We start from the raw sequence: 23,279 nt of genomic DNA, 5'->3' as shown, positions 1-23,279 counted from the left end.
GGTGCAAGATTTGCCATCTCTCGCTCGGCCTCGCCAATCCTGCTGCTGCCCTGTTTCATCACCTCTGCTGCTTTTCTGCCCCACCACCACCCCTTAAATTAGCTGTAAGCTCCGGGAAAAGTTATGCAACCATCACTCTTCAATGTTCTATGTTAAAATATGTGCAGGGAGTGATGAGGTGGTAGCCTAGACCCCAAACTCAAACTATATGCTACTGTTATTAACATTTCATATGTGGGTTGTCTGACTGAATATTTTATTAAATCAGCAGTAGCTGGCAAGCTTATCATTAACCAGCAATCCACCCTAACATGCAAGCTTCATTGTATATTTATTTACTGTGCTGTTTATTTCCTCAAAGTATTTTGTTCTTGGGATTGTACCGACTTAATTTCAGTCAATAAAAGAGTTATTGAAGAGGGGGAAAAACCTCTTTAAGCTAATAAGCGGTGCATTTGTACCATTTAGTAGGCTACTATTTCATAACTGTCTGCAAACCCATCCTTTGCTGAAGCAGTTCAGACTCTGACACAGGAGGGTTTCATTATTTTATTTTAATAAATAAAAAGGTGAAAAATGTTTTTTTGACTCTCTGGCTCTGCATTCTCAAAAAGTGTAGAGCGGTTAGTCTCATCGCAAGCATTTTTTTAGCTAGCTTAAATGAAAAATGGTTTGCTAAACACGGTTAGCAGCACCTGCCTTTTTAGCCAGCTACCTGGCTGTAGCTAACTTTCATCATTAAAACTTCACATGGCAGTGCATATTGCTTAAACATATTCCACTGTCAAATCTTGTAACAGTAGCTAAAATATGTTAGCTTACAAAGTTTGCAAGGTAACGCTACTTAAATACAGTAACTACTATTTATTAATGTAGTGAGACCTATTTTGGATGTATGATGTAACCTTTTACTAACATTTGTCAGTTTTGGTGTTCAATATTGTGTCAGTCAACACATATCGTGCATTTGAACATCACCCCCGTCCAAAGCACTATGGATTGAGAGAGACAGTGTCAGTGAGTAACAGAGGCTGAGTGACTGACCAGGGCACAGAGCAGGTCGACAGCTTCCAGGATGAGCTCCTGATGTCCTATTCTGGTGACACCCAGCTCCTCCAGCTCCTGATGGGTGATGTGTAGCAGCTGCTCTCCCCCCATCTGCTCTCGCTCGAAACTCTTCACGTACTGCTGGAGACAGTCGTCCAGACCTGAGGAGAACACAAACAGACGCAGATTAGACGGTGCTGATGTTTATGCCTGTGTCACTGTGAACAAGGGGCCTGCCAGCCTCAGCCGAAAGGACAACATATACTCTAATTGGCCTCATTTTTCTTGCCCCTACAGAGACAAAATATAAACATTTATGGGACATATTGATTGCAGACTGATAGAAATACAAATTTGAGTTTGGGCATATTGTACGCTAGTTCACTTAGCTGCAACACAATTCAGACAAGAGTGAAGACACCCACACAGAAACTCAATGGAAAGTCTGCTCCCTAGAAACAAATGCTAAACACTAGCCTAAAGCCAGAAATGTCATCAATGCTTTATTGGCAAGTTACTAACTGTCCCCTAGAAAACAAACAACTACTGGTTAGGTTTTCCAATATGTGATGATGACTGCACGCCATGCTGTAATAACATTTACTTAAATGTCACTGCTTCTTTTAATAAAAGCAATGTATTTTTAGAGTTTTCAGAGTTTTGAGGTTAAACACAATTGCACGCACATTCTGAGTGATTAAGGGTGTGTCCAAAAATATACCCAGAGAGATGTGAGTAACATATTGACGTATGACTTTCCGCTGTTAAGCTGCGGCTGCCTGCCACGCAGGGAGCCAATCAGCTGCACATAGACGTGGTGGGTCCGGGATAATATTGATCAGCATGAGCCTCAGGCTTTGAACCAAACAAAGTCAGCAGAAAGCACACCTCCCCACAGACCCAATGAACAAGCCTGCTCCAAAATGAGCACACACAGAGCGAAAAACGCATGAGAGGGAAGCAAATCCATATACGCATACACACACACACAAGGAACCACACCAACAGTTCTCTCCGCCTCTCCGCAATCACACATACAAATGCAATTACAACTGCTGTTGTTATTCAGGGTCCTGACGCCTCTGCGGAGGCATGTTGTTAAAGCCGAGTGGAGCTGTGAGGAAAACACTGATGCCCAAGGGAAGAGATGCTGACTTTAGAGCAGACAGTGTGGTAGCACCTTACCAGAGTCACCACACACACATTCACTGCAAAGGATGAGCAGGAGGCATCCCGCTCTTCGTATGCCATGGGACAAACCAGACGAAGTATAAGCCTACTGTTGCTCTGAGTGACACTGACAAACAATCTTGTTACAAACAGCACAGAAAAGCAATTGTTAGTGTAACTCGTCAGTAAGAGGCTCCGCTCTGTAGCAGCACGAGTGGAAATTGGTTAATGGAATTCATTCCCTAAGGATAAACCCTCATATCACTGTGTTAGTATGTGTTTGACATACGATATTATCTGATGCAAGGCTGTTATAACACCAGAAGCGTCTAGGCTCATGTTATGAATTGTGCAGATGTAATTCTGTATTTTAATCATGTACTACAGAGATCTAAGCAGTTGTTAAAAATGACAAAATGCATTTAAAAGTAAAACTGCTTCAATATTAATGAGTTGTGGAATACATTTATAAGCAGAAAATAGCAGCGGGAAAAGCAAATAAGTAAGCAGAAAATACCTCTAATTCATAACTCAAAAATAAAATGTAAATAGTCAATATTATAATAAAATTGTGGTTTCTACTTCTCCAAGAATTGTAGTTTTTTTACTCCAGTTGCTTTACACATTTTAAACATTACGAACAGGCCTTTTTCCTGCATTTAATAGTTTTAACACTTGACGTATTCATGCTTATAATAACTTTTTCTTAAAGGTCCCCTATTATACTGTTTTTCATCAATATATTATAGGTCTCAGATATATACAAAACATGTCTCTGAAGTGTTTGGCTCCAAACACCAAACAGATCATTGCAGCATCCCATAATCCCCTCTGTTTCAGCCCTGTTTCAAAAGTGCTGATTCTCTGTCTGTTACTTTAGATGAAAATAAGGAGCCCCTCCCCACGCCCCTCTGAGAGATATTTGGTTAAAAAGAACACAATGGTGCTCTAGGAGGAGATTCAGGTGATAAGGTGTGGGGGGGGGGTTACCTTGGTTGGTGATTGGCGAATGGTTACACAAGCAAAAAAAATCGTTATGACATCATAAAGTGGCCAAAATCTGATCAGCTCATTTTCAGACAGGTTTTTATATAAATGGATCAGGACAAAAAGTGAGCGAATCTTTTTTCATGAAACTTTCAGAATCTCTTCACACAGAGGGGACACATGTTTATGTATGAAAGACATGAAAAAGTGGATTTTGCATAATAGGTCCCCTTTAAATTACATTTTCACAGCTAGAGTTTTTAGTTATTTGTGCTTTGTATGTCCATTATCGTACATTATGTATGTTTTTGTATTTAAAATACAGATCTGAAGCATTTAGTCACTTTAGCTTTAAAATAAATGTAGTGTCATAAATGTGAATATTTGTCTCTGAAACGTAGAATAAGTAATAATGAGATTTAGCCTTTGCAGAACATTGACATGCACAAAAACGTATATAACACACTACAGGAAAGGGAAAACCCCAAAAGCATAATAGGGCCTCTTTAATTATTTCAGTTTCTCTGGAAAGTTTCCCCTCATACCCTATTCATCATCCTTATTCAGACAGACCAAAACAATACAAACCCAAACAACAGTTCTGTATTGTTATTTTTTGTACAACGCACTTGATGACACATTCTTCACCAAGAGTAAGTGCACTGCTACATTCCAGCATTATATTCAAATTAGCTGTTTTTTGTTTCCTTTTGGAGTAAAAATGTTTCGGGAAAATAGTGTAGTACAGTGTAATAAATCATCCGTGTTTGCAAAGATATGCATGAGTGGACAGAAAGAGCAGATTTCTTCAGCTAGCTAGCAGCTATAGATGCAGAGACAGCCATGCAGGCAACATGGAGGCCGTGCAGAGAAAAAGCCCTGCAGCTACTGACTCGGATTTCTGAATATGTGACTCTTGACCCTAATCAGAGGGTTACGAGAGGAAAAACAAAGATGGCTATTTCTCAAAGTAAAAAAGGCCATACCTAAGGGATGTGAGCCTTCCGAACCAAACCAATACATCCTTCTAATTTCCTCTGACACTCACATTTGTCCTTCCCCATTTAACCTCCTGCCTCTCCTTCTGGAAGCACTTTTTAATAGCAGTAATGTCGTACAACGTGGCAGGTTATGGCTTTTGTCATCATAATGCAAATGCAATTTCCGACTTCATTTGCAAAATGATGCCAGTTTAATATCTTCGCTGCACATTTAAGATTCTCTGCAGGTGGAATAAGTGAATGAACTTTGTTCGTGCTTATTATTCTAGTCGTGACTTCAGTTCTCCTCCTGGTGTCGAATCATTAAAAGTTGCACCTTCTTTCCCTTCTCTCCACCTACAGTTAGTATATATACAGTGTATGAATTATATAAAGAGGTGATGAATAAAGATCAAAGACGGGCAGAATGACTAACTTGGCTTCCTCTGGGAAAGCCCCTCATACTATAGCTATGTCCTACTTCTGCAACAGACACATATCTATATATATACCCACACACACACACATGAATGAATTGGCTGCTACTGTAAGTTGGCAGCAGTGCATCTAGTGGCCATTATCTTTAAGCTATGATTGGATTTGTTGTTTTAAATATATCTGAATTTTGATTGTAAACAGTTCTGAGTCCCACACATTTTTTGCGATTGTCGCGAAAATGTCATACTGAGAGCGAATTCGTACAGAAATACTTTTGAACATTACTTTGTTTGGACCAGCGGGAGACAACTTGGGGTACAACTTCAGATAAGAATCAACACATAATGAAATATGACCCCTGGTTTGATGATTGACAGGTCACAGAAGCTATCTACCCTTACCCACAATTTAAAGTAATTCCCACAGACTATCTCATCTTTACTCTTCTCTCTGTGTGGAGCAGCAAGTTCAGCTGTCAGAACTAAGTGAAAAACAAACAATGGCATAAAATATTATTAATATGTCGGGTAATAATAGATTTATTTATTTTCTTCTCAGAGTGTACCAGAATTCGTAGTTTATATGTTAGTATTTAAAAAAATCTCCTGGGGGACAATCCCCCCAGTCCCCCCTACTGGGGTTGGGTTTTCAGCATGTCACGTTTTTCACTCGTGGTGAATTTGCAGGATTGGCTCCAAGTCTGCCTTTTTATTGAGTACAATACAAGTGTGCCTTTTTATGTTATACAGTTCAGCTTTGATTTTAGAAACTTGATGACCATCATCTCATTAAACTTTTCCCTTATGTTGTGTTCGGGTCTCCCCGTTTCAAGTTAAAATTAACTACGCTCTAGTTTTTTTTATCGGAACAAGGCTTCATGATATCCTCCACAAAAGCTATATAAACACTACAAAACTGATTTTGACAATTTTAGCCAAGTCTGAAGGTCTCTAAAAAAAAGTGTATAATTTAGTGTTCGGGTCTGGGAAGACGCAGCAGAATTATTTGGGTGACTCGGGGTCAAATTTGGCCCAATCAAGATTCACCTTTGACTTTAGACACCCCACCCCCACCCCCACCCCCTTCATCCACTGTAACAATAATTGTTCGCAACATGCACCTGGTCTCCCCTCCCTCTGCCCCCCTCCCCCACGGGAACTCCACCTTTCTCAAAGAATATGTACACTAACACTTGAACCTGAACACACACATGCACGTGTGCAATATGTGGTGTCATGTGTTTTGGGGTCATAAAATACAATTACAACAGGATTGTACGGTTATGAATGCATAATAAGTTAGTTATGATGTAGTTAAAACAATATTGGATGAAAATCTTTTTTTTTTTGTGTTTTGGACTGAAACACATCATGGGTCAAGATTGACCCGCGAACACCATGAACGGTAAGAGCTTTCGAACACAACACAAGGGTTAAAAGCATACTTTAGTTCTGTGAAGGGATATAAGGGATATATGCACTTTACTTCACTTTAATTAATATCGTATGCTGAAAAGCGTATATATTACAGCACGATTTTTTGGGTCGCGATTTATTGACAAAGGAAAAAAGTGGGTCCCGAGGCCTGACCAGTTGAGAACCACTGCGAGTCTAGTGTGACATGTCTCCATGTTTTAATGTTCAAAAAGCTCTTTATGTTTCTCATACTGCCTGTGCTGCAGCACCTCTTTTCACCCTCTGTCTGAAGCCAGAGCGCAGTCTGCTCTGATTGGTTAGCTGGCAAGCTCTGTTGTGATTGGTCAACCGCTTACAGGTGTCCCGCCCCCTAGCCTATCACATACAATGTGTTGGAGTATTACATAGTGATGTCACCATGTTATGGAGGTAAACAAAGGAGTATAATGGAGGCGTTTCAGGCAGGAGGGGGAGTGTATGGGAGAGAAACTCCCTCTGGAGGGAACTTTGGGATTTTAGCCTTTGCAGACCATTTACATGCACAAAAACATATATAATGTAACTCACCACAGGAAAAGGAAAAGTCAAAAAAGAATAATAGGGCCCTTGATACGTTGATACATTTGCTATTCATACTAATCTGTTATCTACAATTTTTCCTGTATTCATCAGAAGGAGCTGTTGTCGAAGCTGTGTACACTGACCGCCATAAAGAAAAGGAATTAGTAACCATCCGGATCAGATAAAACACACACACACACACACACACACACACACACACACACACACACACACACACACACACACACACACACACACACACACACACACACACACACACACACACACACACACACACACACACACACACACACACACACACACACACTAGATGTGTTTCCCCCCCCCTTATGTGCCCATACCCCCATGTGAATCACACCTGGCACACACAAACAAACACACACACACACAAACACACACACACACACACACTAGATGTGTTCCCCCCCCCTTATGTGCCCATACCCCCATGTGAATCACACCTGGCACACACAAACAAACACACACACACACACACACACACACACACACACACACACACACACACACACACACACACACACACACACACACACACACACACACACACACACACACACACACACACACACACACACACACAGAACAATTTGATAAATGTCCCGCTCTTATGTGCCCATCCCCCCACATGGATCACACCTGGCACACGCAATACATGTTCAGTGTCTATTCTTTGTATATTTACTGCAGTTTTTCATGTATACCAGTAGTCTGATACAATATTTACAGTTTGAAAGGGTGTTAAATGAAATTTGGTGATGATTAATGGTTTTTGTGTTAATGTAATAGCAGTTAAAACAGGACCGGTGAAATTTGACTGCAAACACCAAAGTAAGGGGGGGGGGGGGGGGGAAACGAACACAACAGGAGGGTTAAAAAGACACGATTGCCTAATATGGTCTTGAAGAGGATTACATTTGCTTTGGACTCAGTCTTGACTGGACTGGGTCTGTTCTTGGAATGACTTAAACTTGATTAGACGGTGGTGACTACAGCTCTGCTTGTATTGTATCATGTTACAGGAACAATCCCTAAAGGAGCTATTGAAAAAAGAAAGACTTACTGCCTATCCTTTTATTGGTGGCACAAAATAACAACTCTATTTTGTCTCAAAGCACCGCCACCAATCGTACATTAAGAGAGCTTAATAGGAATTAATTTAATAGATAAACATTACAGCAGACCTCAAAGTAAAATATATTTTAAACAATGGGCTTCAGTAATCTTTTATGTAATAATGTGCCTTACTAATTTGTGAATTTGGCCAAAACTAACAGCTGTTTCTTTTTATGTATTCCTCACACCATTATACAGCTTTGTTGAACCATTGTTTTTATCTTTGTTCACAAAGCTGTTAATATTTTCTTTTTCAATGTTCGGAATAAGCAGCTGTTGGTAGTTCAAATGCACATATGAATACACATTTTGTTCTCAAAAACATACATGTGTGTTCTCACTCGCTTACTTGCACTGCACACAGCACTGCACACAGACACACACAGGCAAACATTCACACATATACATATACACATTGTGACACACAGCTGCTAGCCAATCAGATGAGTCAGAAAGCCTCCCCTAGAGGACAAACAGCTGATCTGGGTTCATCTGCTGAGTTCATATGCCAGCTGGAAATAGCACATGGTGCTCGCAAACACACACAAACCAAAACAAAGGGGGTCAGGTTCGTCAGCACCGCACCTCGAAATGCAGATAATTATATTAATATGATGTAGATGTGATTTATCAAAATCTGCAGCAGCAACAAAATATTTTTCCTGCCTGCCCACATGTTTACAGTAACTGCAGGAAATATAAAAACTGACCTGACGCTTAAGTATGCCATGTAGTGTAATAAGAGTCAAACTAATTGCAAAAAGAGATCAATGATCTCAATGGGACCTACCTGGTTAAATAAAGGTTTGAAATGAAATCCTAGCCTGCGTGCAACTGAAATAAACAGAAAGTAAATTTTGCACAAGTAAAGTCACAAGTGTCTCAGAGTGTAATCAAGGCATTAGCCCCTGCTAGATTCCCCTGGGAGCTTTGCTGAGTTTGGAGCAAGATATTTTATTATTGCTTAACCATATAGTTGAAATCCACCACAATGGCAGGCTGCACTTGTGTGTTTCCTGTAAATATTGTCCTTCCTGCTGCAAAGGAACTTAATATTGAGCAGTATTTGCTGAGCCAGGGCCTTGCCTGCATATCTCCCATATCTCTTTCTTTCAAAAGCGCTTCATAACACAAATTTGTCGATTGTCAACAGTCTGTTTTTTTCCCCCACAGTCTGGTAGAGATAATAAGATTACTGCATGAAGGCAGCATGCACACAACATCCTAAAACCTGCTGTGAGATTCTGAAATTGCATCAGCTAAAAGCTTTTTCATATTTGTAGGTCTTCTTTAAGTTGAATGAGAGCATTTTTCAGGATATTTACTGGACAGTAGCACCACAAAAAAGTGCTAGGTTTGGATTTCTGGTTCTATTTTGGATATGGGGCCTAACGTCAGTAAAATATTGTAATTGCTTATCTTATCCTCCTGTTATAGAAGCCATTCCTAAACTCATGGCTGTGTCCTATCCTATCTTTGTCCTCCTCTTAACCTCAAAGATTGTAAATGTACATGTAATTCTTCCAATAGCACTCGTCCAGTCATGCAGCATTGATGTTAAGAGGTTATTCAAGATGGACATGCAATATATCAATGGCTCTCACTTGTCACTGACTAGCTTGCTATCGTTGAGAAAAAATATGTCAGAAGCACTTATGTTGTAGGAGGAGAGGTACTCTTTAAATTCAAATAAAAAGCAAAGCTCAATCCGCTCTAAACTCAGACTCAAACGTCCCACTGAGGCTGAATGCCTTTACACAATCTGCTTTCTCATTTACACCCATCACTCATTGGAATAAGGTTCCTGCTGAGCATAACACGTGCACAGCCTTTCGCAATTTTTCCCATATTTCCCCCAAAGATGTATATTGAGCAACTAGTGTTTGTTGTCATCATTTTGACGATGATTCAGGTTTTTTATTTAATTGAATTGTAATATTATAATTGTACTGGATGGATGTGCTGGTGTTTAGACTTTGATGTGTGCTTGTAGATGTGTCTGTGTAATTGTTAGAGTGATATAAACTCTGTAATGGTGTTGCATGTTAATGAATGTGTTTAGTGTCTGTTAATTGTTCTGTGTGCACCCTCAGGGACTGCAGATAGAAATAAGCCTACAGTTTAATCTAGCATTAATCATCTCTTCCCTTTTATAATAATGACCAATAATAACAATAATAATATAATGCCGTTTGAGTAGTCTTTAAATCATTTTGTTGTTTCTGTTGTTTCCCATCTTCATTGTCATTGCCAAACAGTTATTTTGAATTTAGGCTGGTTTTATGCCATCTTGATTAAATAAAGGCTATATTCCTATCCTTAAATATTCTTCTCAAAATGTAATTAAAAAACGTCACCCTAAACTGAGATAAGACAGAACATTTATTTATTTGATGACGCCACTGGTTAAGAAATCTTATTCGCTGTCTTACTGTGAGTTATGTGGTACTGCATCAACATTTATTTTGTATCAATGTTGTCATAACTATTTTGGTTATTTTACTTGAGATATGTCTGTGTTTTGCCTGTGCTCTTATCACTACATTTTGAATAAGTAGAGCAATAAATAATAATAAGAAACCTGAACTTTAACTTGGATTTTCTTACAAGGACATAATGTGTAATTATTTAGAAGAGTACAATTGATAATAATGATTTCATTGGCTTTAAGTTCCAACTGCTTTACCAATATATTATTTATTCTCTTGTTTTTTAAATCAGCATAAAGCAATGGATGCTAGTCATGTAACAAGGTAGAACAAATGAAATCTGTCCAGCAAAGCTTCAGGTCTGTGAAGAAATTAAGTCACCTTTGCTTTTTGTTACAGATTGCTGAGAAATTGCTCTATTACCTTTGGAGAGGAAATCTAAAAGACTGGAATTTTCTTCTGTCAGATGTCAGTGAAGAGTTGCAGTGTTTTTAATTATCAAATAAAAATAAAGATCATGTAAGTTGACTGTATGCTTTCGGTTTTGAAACACTGCTCCTACCACAATTCGTATTGTTCCTCTTGTTTTCGTAACCATAGCCTAAAGTGGTAAACACATATTTGTTGTCAGAGAAACTGAAGTATCTCTGTGAAATAACACAGAAGAATCCCTTGATCCCTCCCATCAGTAAATCCCAGTGTGCTGAGGCTTGAGCGAGCATCTCATGTTGACAGCTTCATCCACATTTCATGCAATTCCCTCCAATCGTTGCCTCTTTCCTGAGCAAAATAAGCCCCTCCACTTCGGAAACACGAGGGGTTGCCAGGCAACCGGAGCAGAGAGGCCTCGGAGCAGAAGTGAGGGATCAGCAGTTGCCACCCCTCAGGTCCCTGCACTGATGCTAGGCTAAGGAGAGCACATACATACTTTATTTACACACACACACACACACGCGCGCACGCACACACACACACACACACACACACACACACACACACACACACACACACACACACACACACCACACACACACACACACACACACACACACACACACACACACACACACACACACACACACACACACACACACACACACACACACACACACACACACACACACACACACACACACACACACACACACACACACACACACACACACACACACACACACACTGTAGCCTATGTATGCGTGCCACACACTGACAGAAGGCTTGTTGAAGGCCGCAATAAAAAGACTGCATTTACAGCTGAATATGAATTCTCGCAGAGCAGTAACTTTGCTGCTTGCCCATTAGCATCATCAGAAATCAGATTGTCAAAACTGCGTTTCCTTTGAGACCTTCAGGTCTGACTAAATCCTGGGATAAAAGCGATGGTCTTGGCCATTCCCATCTGTGAGCTTCCAGCTGGAGTAAGTGCTTCGGTGAGTGCGACAAAAAGACACATTGCTTACTTCAAAAAAGAATATTGCACTGTGAAATATTCATCACATCATGACAGTCTTGAGAACGTGGCATTTTAGCTCCCCCCCCCCCCCCGTACACAGGCTTAATGTGCGGCACGGCCTCCTCTCTGAAATCCAGCGAGCGGGGAGGTGTCAAGAGGAAATCTAATGGAGCACAACGACGGGGAAACAGGGTCAACCAGGAAGCTGCACCAAGTTCAGAGGCAGAGCTCCACTCGGAGGAACCCACCCCAGGGAATATAAAGTGACTACAGACATAACAGAAGTGCAATAATGTTTTAACATGAGCTTCACCTCACAAGCCCAAACTATCCCTATTTCAACCCATTCAACGTTATTGCAACTGTATGTAGAGAAGAAAACATAGAAGAAGATAAAAAACACTTTGAATGAAGAGAAGCTAAATGTTTACATACTGGAGGAAATGTCACAATTTTAAGTGTTTCAGCTGACAGAGTGTATAGGGTGACCAGTGTGGGACAAAGAGCACGTTTGTGCGGGACAATGTGGGCCATGTTACTGCGTTGCTACGAGCTAGTTTAGATGTAAATATAATGTCTCCAACCCTTGAAAATAAACATTTTGACTGAAGCTATTAGCTTATAGATATAAATAACAACGCTTCACTATAGTTCAATTGTTTGCACAAACTATGCAAGTGAAGGAATCAAATATATTTGTTTTGAATGGAATTATTTTCCAACAAACTATCATCTGTAAATATTCTCGTATTCTTTTGCGATCTCCAAGTCTTGAAAAATGACTAGAGCTTACTGCCACAGTCTGTTGACCTGTTGGACCGAGTGCTGCACAGTATGGTAAACGTTCATTAAATCAGCTGCTGTAACCTCATCTGTTTGGTAATCCTCTTTTGGTTTTAGGAGGAATATATCCATAGATCAATATTTTCTTTATGGGCCAGGCGTTTCTTGTGAGTTTTGTCGCTTCAAAACGTATTCACCTCCATGTACAATTGAAAATAAATCTTGGCAAATCTTTAAAAAAAACTCTCTGGGAATCGCCCTCCACCGGCTAAACCCATAAGTAAATACATTTCTCGGTTGATTGGTTGACATCTGACACAGCTAATGGTGATAGCCCTCTCTTTTTTTCTAAACATCTTTGGACAAAATACATGTTTTAGAAGGGCAACTGTCAATACAATGCGGGGACGTCGGCTAAATGTGTGGGACAAATGATAAAAATGCTGTGCAGTCGCGCACAAAGCGAGACACCTGGTCCCAGAGTGTAATGTAAACTTGGTCGAACACAGTAACAGACCCACAGACAATTGTATTCCTATACTTTAGCGAAATGAACCATTCAATAGTTATTCAGCGCATTGTTTCAGTTCTATGCAATACTGCTGGTTTGGTTCACTTGCACAACTGGCAGCTGTTTCCCCCAAAAATAAATCACACATTTTGCCACTGTTCTCTAACCTGCCAAGCACCAAATTTGTCTGGTGAAGAAAGTGGACCATAAGTTAAATATTTTTCTTACATTTGTATTTTCTGTGCCTGCTAGATGTCTAAATATACAAGTGCTTTAAGAAAACCTGTTAAAATGTCAACAAAGTCCAATGGACCACTTTCAGTTTTTCAGCTCATGGTTTTGGTTCTATGCACATGATTTTTGGTTCACTGACGGCTTTCATCATAACATAACATAACCAGAGCATATTAGGGTGCTGTTTCCATAAAAACAAATCTGATGATACCACTGCATGCTACCTGTACAGCCTGTAATAATAACCGATAATATGTCAATTATGTTGTTGGCAGCCCTTATGTTGCACTGCCGTAAATAAATTAGTTAATGCAGCAGAGCATGACATATTCCTTTGGCTGTGATTGGTCAGTTTATTATGAGCTGATCATCTTCATGATACACCATAATGGGTACACACACTTCACTGCGTCCTCTATTAGTCTTCTATAGATGCTTGAATTATTGGTTTTTATTATTGTGAGGTAAAATACACACTTCATTTAACGTGTTAAGGCCCTGACACACCGAGCCGATTTCGGCCGTCGATAGATGTCTGGCCGTCGATGAGCGTCCTGTCGCCCTACTCAGATTGGTGTGTCCTGCACCGTCGTGTCTTTTCGGCCGTGCCGACACCTTCCACTCCCGATTTGAATCGGGAGGCTGTCGGCAAAAGAAATCATTCTGATTGGCTGTTCAGCTTAGCGAATCAGTGCATGAGAAGCGAAACGGAAGTGAAGAAGGCAATATGGTCTAGCTGCGGCCGCGGCAAGTACACAACACTACACGACACGCCCCCTACACGACACGCCCACCTGACACAACACTACGGTGGCTGAGAGACATTAGTGATCTCCAGTGTGCTGGGCAGTGTGGCGGCGGAGGGAGCCGAGGGCACCACCGGAGGAGAGGCGAGCGATGACAGCAGCATCACCGTGGTGCAGCTCCCCGCACAGACTGAGGGGACTTGTTACACGGAGCCCATCACCGGGGAAGCCTGCGGCGGGAGAAGGCGGTCTGCTCGGCCTGCCCTTGGCTCTGGGGTCCCTCCTTAAAAAAAGTCTCATCATACTTAATCCTAGATAGTAGCACATGGTATATATTGTACGACTTTGTCATTTTTTTAATGTTGATATGTATTCGCTCATAGCCTACTGTGCCTTTCAATACAAGACAATACAAGTGAATTTTGAAATGACAAATAGGTTTATGATTCAAGTTTATTTGCATTAAAAACGTGTTTTTAAACCCTTCTGTTCAAATTTGATATTTTGTTTCTTAAAAGATTAAATCTTTAAAAACATGCTGTTTGCCATTTTTAAAGTTTGATGGAAGAAATTAAAATATAGGTCACTGACGTGGAGCTTTAGGCCTGCAATGCTTTCAAAAAAAATGTTGGTGTTGTTTCAGTTTTGAGTGAATATGGATGTTAAATTCACAAATGAGTATGAATAATCTTGAACAAGAACAGGATCTTGAGCCATGATGTTTTTAAAGTACAGAAACATTCAGAATGCATGACGATTCCTTCAAAGGTTTTGTAATAGACCCCTAGTACTTTTAATTTATAAAGTAATAATAATACATGTGAATGATTGAGCTCATTAGTGGCCTGACTGGCCCTCCTAATTTGGTCCTTAATGACCCCATGATGTGATTATGTATATCTTAAAACCTTTAACAACTATATTTAGATGTTCACAAATATCTACATTTATGTATAAATACATGTGTAGCAGTTAGACAAACATAATTAATAGATTATCTCATTAATACCTATTTTATATATTAAAAAAAAGTTTACTAAACCACCGTTTGTTGACAAAATGATTTGGGTTGAAAGTTATACTGTTGTGTCTCAAACGGATAGATTAGGTTATTAATTTATTTGCCTAATAGTTGCTTAAAATGCTACAATAACATTTGCAATTCGTTTTTAATCTGCCATGTACGATCTCTCAGCCACCGTAGTGTCGTGTCAGGTGGGCGTGTCGTGTAGGGGGCGTGTCGTGTAGTGTCGTGTACTTGCCGCGGCCGCAGCTGGACCCTTCTCGAAGAAGGCACACACAGACGGCTATTATTTTTCATTTTCCAGTACCGCACTAAACATGTTTTTGATTATAAGTCGTTATGTGAAACAGTCTGTGATGGACGAGAGTGAAAATGGAACGCACGCTATTTGTTGTTTGTATATATCACGCAGTCTGTCTTCCGGTTGCTTTTGAATGACGAATACACACTACCGCCGCTTGCTGGTAAGGAGAGTTATTGCCACTCACGCATGTGCAGTGTGTGCGTGCTACTTGGCCGTCGGCTGAAGTCTTTGCGGTGTGGTTCAGTGCGACTTTTTGGCCAAGATGCAGGAGACGTGAGGCGACACAACAATCGGGTCCGTCGGGACGTGTTCTTTGGTGTCAGTTTGGTGTGTCAGGGCCTTTATATGCAGTACATTTGCCAGAGTGTATTTGGCATATATTTGTATTTTTAGGAAAGTAGAGACTTAAAAAAGACTTAAAAGCATGATGTAATTGGGCTGTTGGGGGTGTTATAGATAGATACTTACAATTAATCAATTGGTAGTGTCACTATATGCCTGTATTTTCTCTTTTCTTTTCATTTTGATATGTTAAGGACATTTCATGGCATCAACATCAAAAGGATGTATAGCAATCAGGTGAAGAAGCTACAAAAAAAGCAGACACAACGCCTACACAATTGCAAATATATAGCGAGGCCATGCGGACAAATCATGGGTTGGCACTGTTAACCCACGTTGAGCTGTGGAGGATGGGCCAACATTGAATATAGTGTGCATCTGCAACCGACTAATCCTACTCATTCTGCCTTTAAAAAGACAAACTAGCTTTTCGGTAATGTTGACAGCTGAGCCGGGATAAACTCTTAACTCCATATCATACTGGCAACTATAAAAGGATAAAAGCTTTAATGCTGGATCTCTTTCTAATCTCTTCATTGTAAATTGTCAGGATTTGTCAACATTTACTAGTTTATAAAGCCCCAGCATTTAGAAATTCCATAAAATCTTTGCTATGCCTAGAAATCTCTAGTGACCGTCTCTGTATCTCATTGGATCTCATGTGGGCCCCTGACCCAAAGGTTGAGAAACTTTGCTCGAAGTTAATATATGTGGTCGTAAAACTGCATCCTCCCAAACAGGAACAACAGGTGCAAAATCAGCTCAGTAAAACACATACGAACACACACACACACACACACACACACACACACACACACACACACACACACACACACACACACACACACACACACACACACACACACACACACACACACACACACACACACACACACACACACACACACACACACACACACACAGGCCCCTCTGTCCGGGCCCCCGGATGGAGCGGGTTGCTTTGATATGATGCCCGCTGCCTCCTCCCATTCTCTGCACCGCTTCTCTCTACCCATCTTTCTCCGTCATGCCCACCCCTTCTTCCCCTTGCACACTCCCCCGTTTCCTCCTCCCCCATCTTAGGCTCCTCTGCTTTTCTTTCATTTTGCTTCGCGCCTCCCCATTTCTGAATCCTTGCTCCCTGTCTCTCTCTTACTGCTCAAGGCCATAAAACAGGAGGGGGAAGCTCGTACGCGCGTGTGTGTATGTATGTGTTGGTGGAGGCGTACAGGATGTGGATGGGGGCATCTGTGTGTGTTGCTGGTTCCCCATCTTATGACATGTGCTGTGACTCCGACACGATCAGATCTGGTTTCCATGACTACCGATGCCCCACTTAAAGGCGCTGCTTGAGTTTGTGCATGTGTGTCAGTGTGCATACGTGCCATACATTTCAGCAGGCATGTGCATCGAGTGCCTGCATCCATATGCAGCGCGTGGGTGGAGAAAAAAAAAAATCAAGGACTGAAGGAGTTTCCTCTGTGTGTGTGTGTGTGTGTGTGTGTGTGTGTGTGTGTGTGTGTGTGTGTGTGTGTGTGTGTGTGTGTGTGTGTGTGTGTGTGTGTGTGTGTGTGTGTGTGTGTGTGTGTGTGTGTGTGTGTGTGTGTGTGTGTGTGCACCTCATAATAATAAGGCACACTCTTTAATCTTTAATGCAGCTGAAACTACAACAAGCACACAGTCAGAGCCAGGGGAAGCAACACAGACTTCTTCACCATGTCAGCAGGGGACCAAATCAAGGGGCCACAGTATGGAACGGTAGTAAACATGGCTCTGGACACGACAATTAACCAGCTAAATAACATCCAGGGGATTCTTTCAACAAAGCCACGTCTGCTACCCTTTACAGTGTTGAACTCCATGTAAATGTAACACAAATGGCACACATTGCCTTTATTGTTAGACTTCTAGTTCCGCCAAATCAGCACATGAAGAGAGATTACTGCAGGAAAAGTGGACTTCCTTCCTCAATCTCCTGTCACTGTATGCATCAGCAGGCTGCCGATATATAACGCACGCCTGATCGCACAGGCTGATCTTATGAGGTATGCACAGCAGCACCAAGGAGCCGAGAAGAAGTCCATTTCTTCTTTGTTGCCTAACACGTTAATGCGCAGAACCTCACGCGTCATACTTTACACATCAATTGCGTCTGCACACACCCGGGTGAGATACATCCCCACCTCCTCCCTCGCACACACACACATAGAGGAAACTCCTTCGGTGTGGGTGTTTAAATCAAAACAAACGCTGATGAGTCATCTTTATGTGAGCCTCATCAATGTTCTGCTGCTGGAGCAGAGAGAGGTATAGGATATAGCTTAGCATGGTGGCTAGCTTTCTCAGGTTTTCTCGATAGGATTCTCTCGATAGCTTGCTGTCTTAAATGTGTTCATGACAGGAGTGGACTGATGAGGAAAAGGAGCTGACAGATGAAGCTTGTCATTTTACATTTTTCTCTAGGCAGTGGGGAAAAGATTATTCCTAAAACGGGCCCAATGTGTCCATTTGAAGGCTGTCTTTAAAATGTAAACTATCTCTGATGAATAAGGCTAAGCTAAATGCTAATGTCGCTATTTTAAAAGGTGGGAGAGGAAAGTATGAAGAAAACATCACTGACAAGTACATTTTAGTATTTGTACTAACACATTATCTGTAGCCTATTACCCGACCTCTACTCCACTTCATTTCCTAGACAAGTTTTGATTCCAGAACATTTGTCTCACAGCTTTAGTTGAAGTAAGTACAAAACAACATCATCTTTTATACATTTTAAATTCCCAGTGGTACAAAAAGTAGCTAAAATTAGCCTAGCGACTACCGGCTGAAGCTACTTAGCCATTAATGCATCATTAATATTTAACCGGTTTACATAAAAATACTCTGAAGCAGATTATAACTTTTTTGCTGATAAAAAGTATATTTTGGAAAATGCAGGACTTTTATTTAGAATTAAAATCAGAAATAAAAACGTAAATGACTGCGGGAGTATTTGTGTTACATTACAGTCGAAAATATATATAAGTAGAGAAGTTAGAGTACAAATGTGGGTATTATACTACGAGACATAATAACATAAATGCTGAAAATTGTGACAATAATTAAGTGTTTAAAATGCAAGAAAATATAATCTATAAGGTTATTATATGTTCAGTATGAATATATTAATGCCAGAGAGTAGCCTATTGCACATGTTATTGAAAGTTGCTTTTAATATTGCAGATATTGATTTTCTTTAACAGTGCCGAACTGATATTTTTTATACACTAATATAACAACCCCTAACTTTGACCAAAAACATGCCGAAATGTTTCTGAATTTTGATCAAGGTATAATACAGTATCCGAGTTGGATAGTGGATTCTGTATTGAGTGGCTGGTCAAATCTGAAAATGCACTAGCCATTTAGTCCCTGAATAAAAAGGTAATTTTGCATCCTGCTTACAAACTAAGCTTACAAAGAACATTTGCATTAGTTACATGTCGTGCTCTCAAGTTAGACAAATATCATTGTTATAATATTTTTAAACTTTGTTTGTTGTTGATATTTTTGACTTTTCGGTGCTACTATATCAGTGGATGAAGAAGTATTCAGGTTTTTCACTTAAGTAAAAGTAGCAATACCAAATTGTAATAATACTCCGTTACAAGTTAAAGTACTGCAAATGTTACTTAAATAAAAGAGAAAAAAGGTATCGGCATCAAAATATACTTCAAGTACCAAAAGCAAAAGTACTTTTTATGCGTCATGGCCCATTTCAGAATCATATATATGAATTTAATGGATTATGATTATTGATGTGTTGGTGTTTTAATGACAGCTGGTAAAGGTGAGGCTAATTTAAATTATTTTATATAGTGCTGGACATTTTGACCTAGAATTACATGTCAGAGTTTATTTAAAAATGGATTTGTATTTTATATTAACTAATAATCTAAAGAATAACTTTCTAAAGATGTAAAAATATAGTGGACATTAGTGGAATAAAAAGTAATATATTGGCTTCTAAAATTGAATGAAGTAGATATAGAGTAGCATAGACTGAAAATACTCAGGGAAAGTACCTCAAAGATGTACTTAAGTACAGTACTTGAGCAACTGTACTTTGTTACCATCCACCACAGTACTATACACAATTCATAGGCACCTCTGCGGCTTAGGTTTGGGTCAGGCTGGGGACTTGTGCCGTCTTTGTACCAGTGCTAAACAATATAAATAAGAAGAATAATAGATTAGTACACAATGTAGCTGCAGGTGTTGCTACGTTGCTAAAATAAGCCTTTGTGCACAGACAAGACGGCACAGTAATATGAAAGATGAGAAACCAAGGACTATGGTGGCCAACCCCTGCCTCCACAGAGAAATAATATAAATAACACTTTGTCTACAAGATGTAGGTGAGGACAAATGCTAGCTATCAGCACCTATTTGTCTTACATCTGTGTACTTTTCTCTTTCAACTTAAGCTAGCAAAATAACGTCTTGAGGAAAATAATAGCACAAGACTGCTCAGATCAGCAAGAGAGCGATGAAGAGATAAAGGGGCCACAGTGAAGCCACTGTAAGCGTAGAGATTAATACTAGCCTCTCGCCTTTTTCTTTTAGTCGTAAGAAAATAAGATCTGGGCATACTGAGGGCCTAGGTCAGGAAGAAGGAGGGGGCTTCACAGGAGCAGGGAGAACTCTGGGAGATGTTGGTGACCAAACGTCTATTAAAATGAATCCCTGAGCCTGTGTGGAAAAGGCCAGGAGACTCCTTTACAAATAACGCATGCAGTAAGGAGATGAAACAATTGTCCCTTAAGACTTTTGGTGCAATTGTGTACATTTGTCTATGTCTTTACTTCACTGATGACGAACAAAAACGTTTTTTTCAGTTGATTATGACCTGAAACCTGCAGGAAATAGCGGCATGTGTGGCAAATAATGAACACTCTTTTTATTTAGATTGAACTGGTAGGTTTAAATCACTCACTCACATCTCCATGCGTTCTTTTCACAGTGATTTAAAGCTTTAAATGATATTCCTAGTGTGGTGATTTCCTAGTTATCGCAATTTGAGATTGAGGTGCATGACATGTGAAATATGAAATTGTCTCTGTTCGTGTTCTTGTCTTGTCTGTCTGTTCGTGTCTGTCGTCACATACAACTTTTATTATTTCTCAAAGTTGGCATTCCCGGAGCCTGTGAGAGGAGGGGGAGTCATTGGTTTGCCGTGGGTGGAATGTAATATCACTGCCACATGCAGGATCTTTTTTTAGAACATGTTTTTTGGTGACAGACTGACTAATAACTTTTGGCTTAAACTGGCAGGGCTGTCCTCGACTAATAAGGTCTCAATCAACTAACAGTGAGGAGATTTGACGACTTATCGATGGTTGATTTGATGGTCCGAATCTCCCGATCATAATTATTTTGGCAATAAGTCATTCAGCGTGAAAAAGCATTAAAAAAGACAAAATAATTCCTAACCAACTCATTTCGAAAAAGATTACTTGACGAATGGACTAAGAGGGGACAGGCCTATTGGCAGTGTGTTTTAAAACATGGGACATTGAAGTAACCTCCACATATGGAATTAAAATAATCATTACCATGTTGAGTTTAAGCATCCTGAGCCCTATTTTGTCCATAGGTCAGTGTATCACTAATAAAACTGAACCAAAACCACACATTTTAAGTGTGTTACCCATGTTGAATCAAACATCCAATCAAATGTCTCTCAATGAAAGGTGCTGGGACAAAGCTTTCTAGAAGTGAACAGTCCACGGATCAGAGGATGAAGCCGTGACTCCACCGGCTGCTGCTCACCATCGATGAGGAGAACAATTATAAAACCAGGGCCATCACCGTAATCGCCCAACGCAACGCATCACAAACACACTGTGTTTCCCCCGAGGGGCCACCTTGACTTCTAATCTCAGACATCAGAGCTTACACCATCACCAAAATGAACTGTAGTAGTCCTGAAACACATGTAGGGATATGGAGTTTTAGGATATTTATAGATGAGTGGCGCCTCTGTATGTGTAATGAATACAGACACACAACCACAAGTGTCTATTTGGATAATGCTTTGTACGTTTGAGTCATCACACACATATGATTAAGTCATTCTCTTAAGGAAAAGGGATTGCGGACCCCCTTCCTCCATTGTCTGTCAATAGGCCTACCACAGTTTCTCTCACAGCTCTGTGTCTGACCAGAGAGTGTGAGCACTCACACACTAACACACACACACAGGCATGATTAGTGATTCCTCATTCATACTGTCTGTTTGAAGGGACGCATCTAGTGCCAGAAAAGCGAGCAACACAAAAAAAAAAAAGAAAAGAGAGTGATGGTGCGTTTGCCTTATATGGCAGGCGGCATTGCGCTGTCCACGGTGCTGAAACTGACTGTATAGGTGGTGGGGAGGTGGAGGAATGGAAGTGAGGGGGGGGGGGGGGTGTGGGGGGTTGCATGCAGCTAACTACATTAATCAAACACGCTCGTGCATGTCGCCACACATACACATACATGGGCTTATAGAGCATGGCAGTGAGTGAATGACATGTCTTCCACACTCATTGATGGAAGCTGGTGCTGGTGGGGCTGATGGAGGCAGCAGCCTATAGGCTTTGCTTGCGGGGGGGGTGCGAAATGACAGAATGCTGAGCCTCCACTCCCTGCTTCTTGGGGACAACCATTTCCCTGCAAACGCATTCATACTTTAGTGACTTCAAAAAAACACACGTCAACCTGCAGGTCTGGATGAGGAGGACACACACGCACACGCACACACACGCACACACACACACACACACACACACACACACACACACACACACACACACACACACACACACTGTGGCCCTCCGCTGCTCACAAACACCTCCATCAACATCATCCTCATTCTGATGCATTAAAGAGATCCAATTGTTACCTTTCATCCAGTCCAGCACTTGCTTTGGTGTCCATTTACTTATAGGTTCCATAACCAAAGCCATGGTGTCACAGTCTCTCCGAGGTGAACGGCACAGGACTCAATGCGGGCGACATAAAACGACTTGTCAGTCACATCTGGAATGACACGGCGGTGGGTGAATCTGAGGAAAAATAGAGCTTTGTCAGTTTTAGTCTCTCCATCAGAGCATGGCCGCCTGCAGAAACGGTGAACGGGATGCGGTGGTGCAATCCACGCGCACACACGGAGGAGACACGCACACTCCTTTCTGCTCCCTCCCTCCTTCCTTCCTTCCTTCTCTCTAACTCTCTCGCTCTGTGTGTCTCTCGCTCTCTTGCTCGTGCCTTCCCGCGCTGTGAGAAGTGGATTCGGTGGGAGAGAGGGGATGGAGCGACCCCTCCCCTCCCCTCTCCTCTCTTTTTTTTTCCTCCCTCCCGCCTCGCTGCAGCATCACAAGGGCCACCACTCATAACACAGACCAGGGAATGGTGCAACGCACACCATATAGGGATCTCTCTCTTTATGCCCCCCCACCCCCTGCCTTACACATGCACATACATACAGAGTGTGCAATATAACTGAAGTAAAATCAATTATAACCGGCAGGGTCTTTAAGATGTCACCTGGAATTGTAATCACGTGCTTCATTATTTGTATTTTTACAGTGTTAATTCATTAGTCTTTGTCAACACTCATAGTTTGTGGTTGTCTGCGTGCCTTTTGGCAGCGCGTGCCACACCACAGTGTAAGGTAA

At 40.9% G+C, this 23,279-nt stretch overlaps 1 protein-coding gene across 1 annotated transcript in view; it reads right to left on the bottom strand.

Moving 5' to 3' along the window:
* The window catches only part of si:ch211-26b3.4 (connector enhancer of kinase suppressor of ras 2), a 75,438-nt gene extending 52,870 nt beyond the window's left edge, over positions 1–22,568 (bottom strand). The window contains exons 1-2 of the mRNA XM_034121257.1: positions 22,505–22,568; positions 1,045–1,208 (exon numbers count right to left, since the gene is read on the bottom strand). Coding sequence (XP_033977148.1) covers positions 1,045–1,208; positions 22,505–22,568 — 228 coding nt within the window. The remainder of the gene's footprint in view (positions 1–1,044; positions 1,209–22,504) is intronic.
* Positions 22,569–23,279: the final 711 nt, after the last annotated feature.

Source organism: Trematomus bernacchii, unplaced genomic scaffold (assembly GCF_902827165.1).
Source record: "Trematomus bernacchii unplaced genomic scaffold, fTreBer1.1, whole genome shotgun sequence".
Taxonomy (NCBI): Eukaryota; Metazoa; Chordata; class Actinopteri; order Perciformes; family Nototheniidae; genus Trematomus; species Trematomus bernacchii.
Note: the sequence above shows the minus strand (reverse complement) of the source record. Positions and strands in the feature narration are given on the sequence as shown.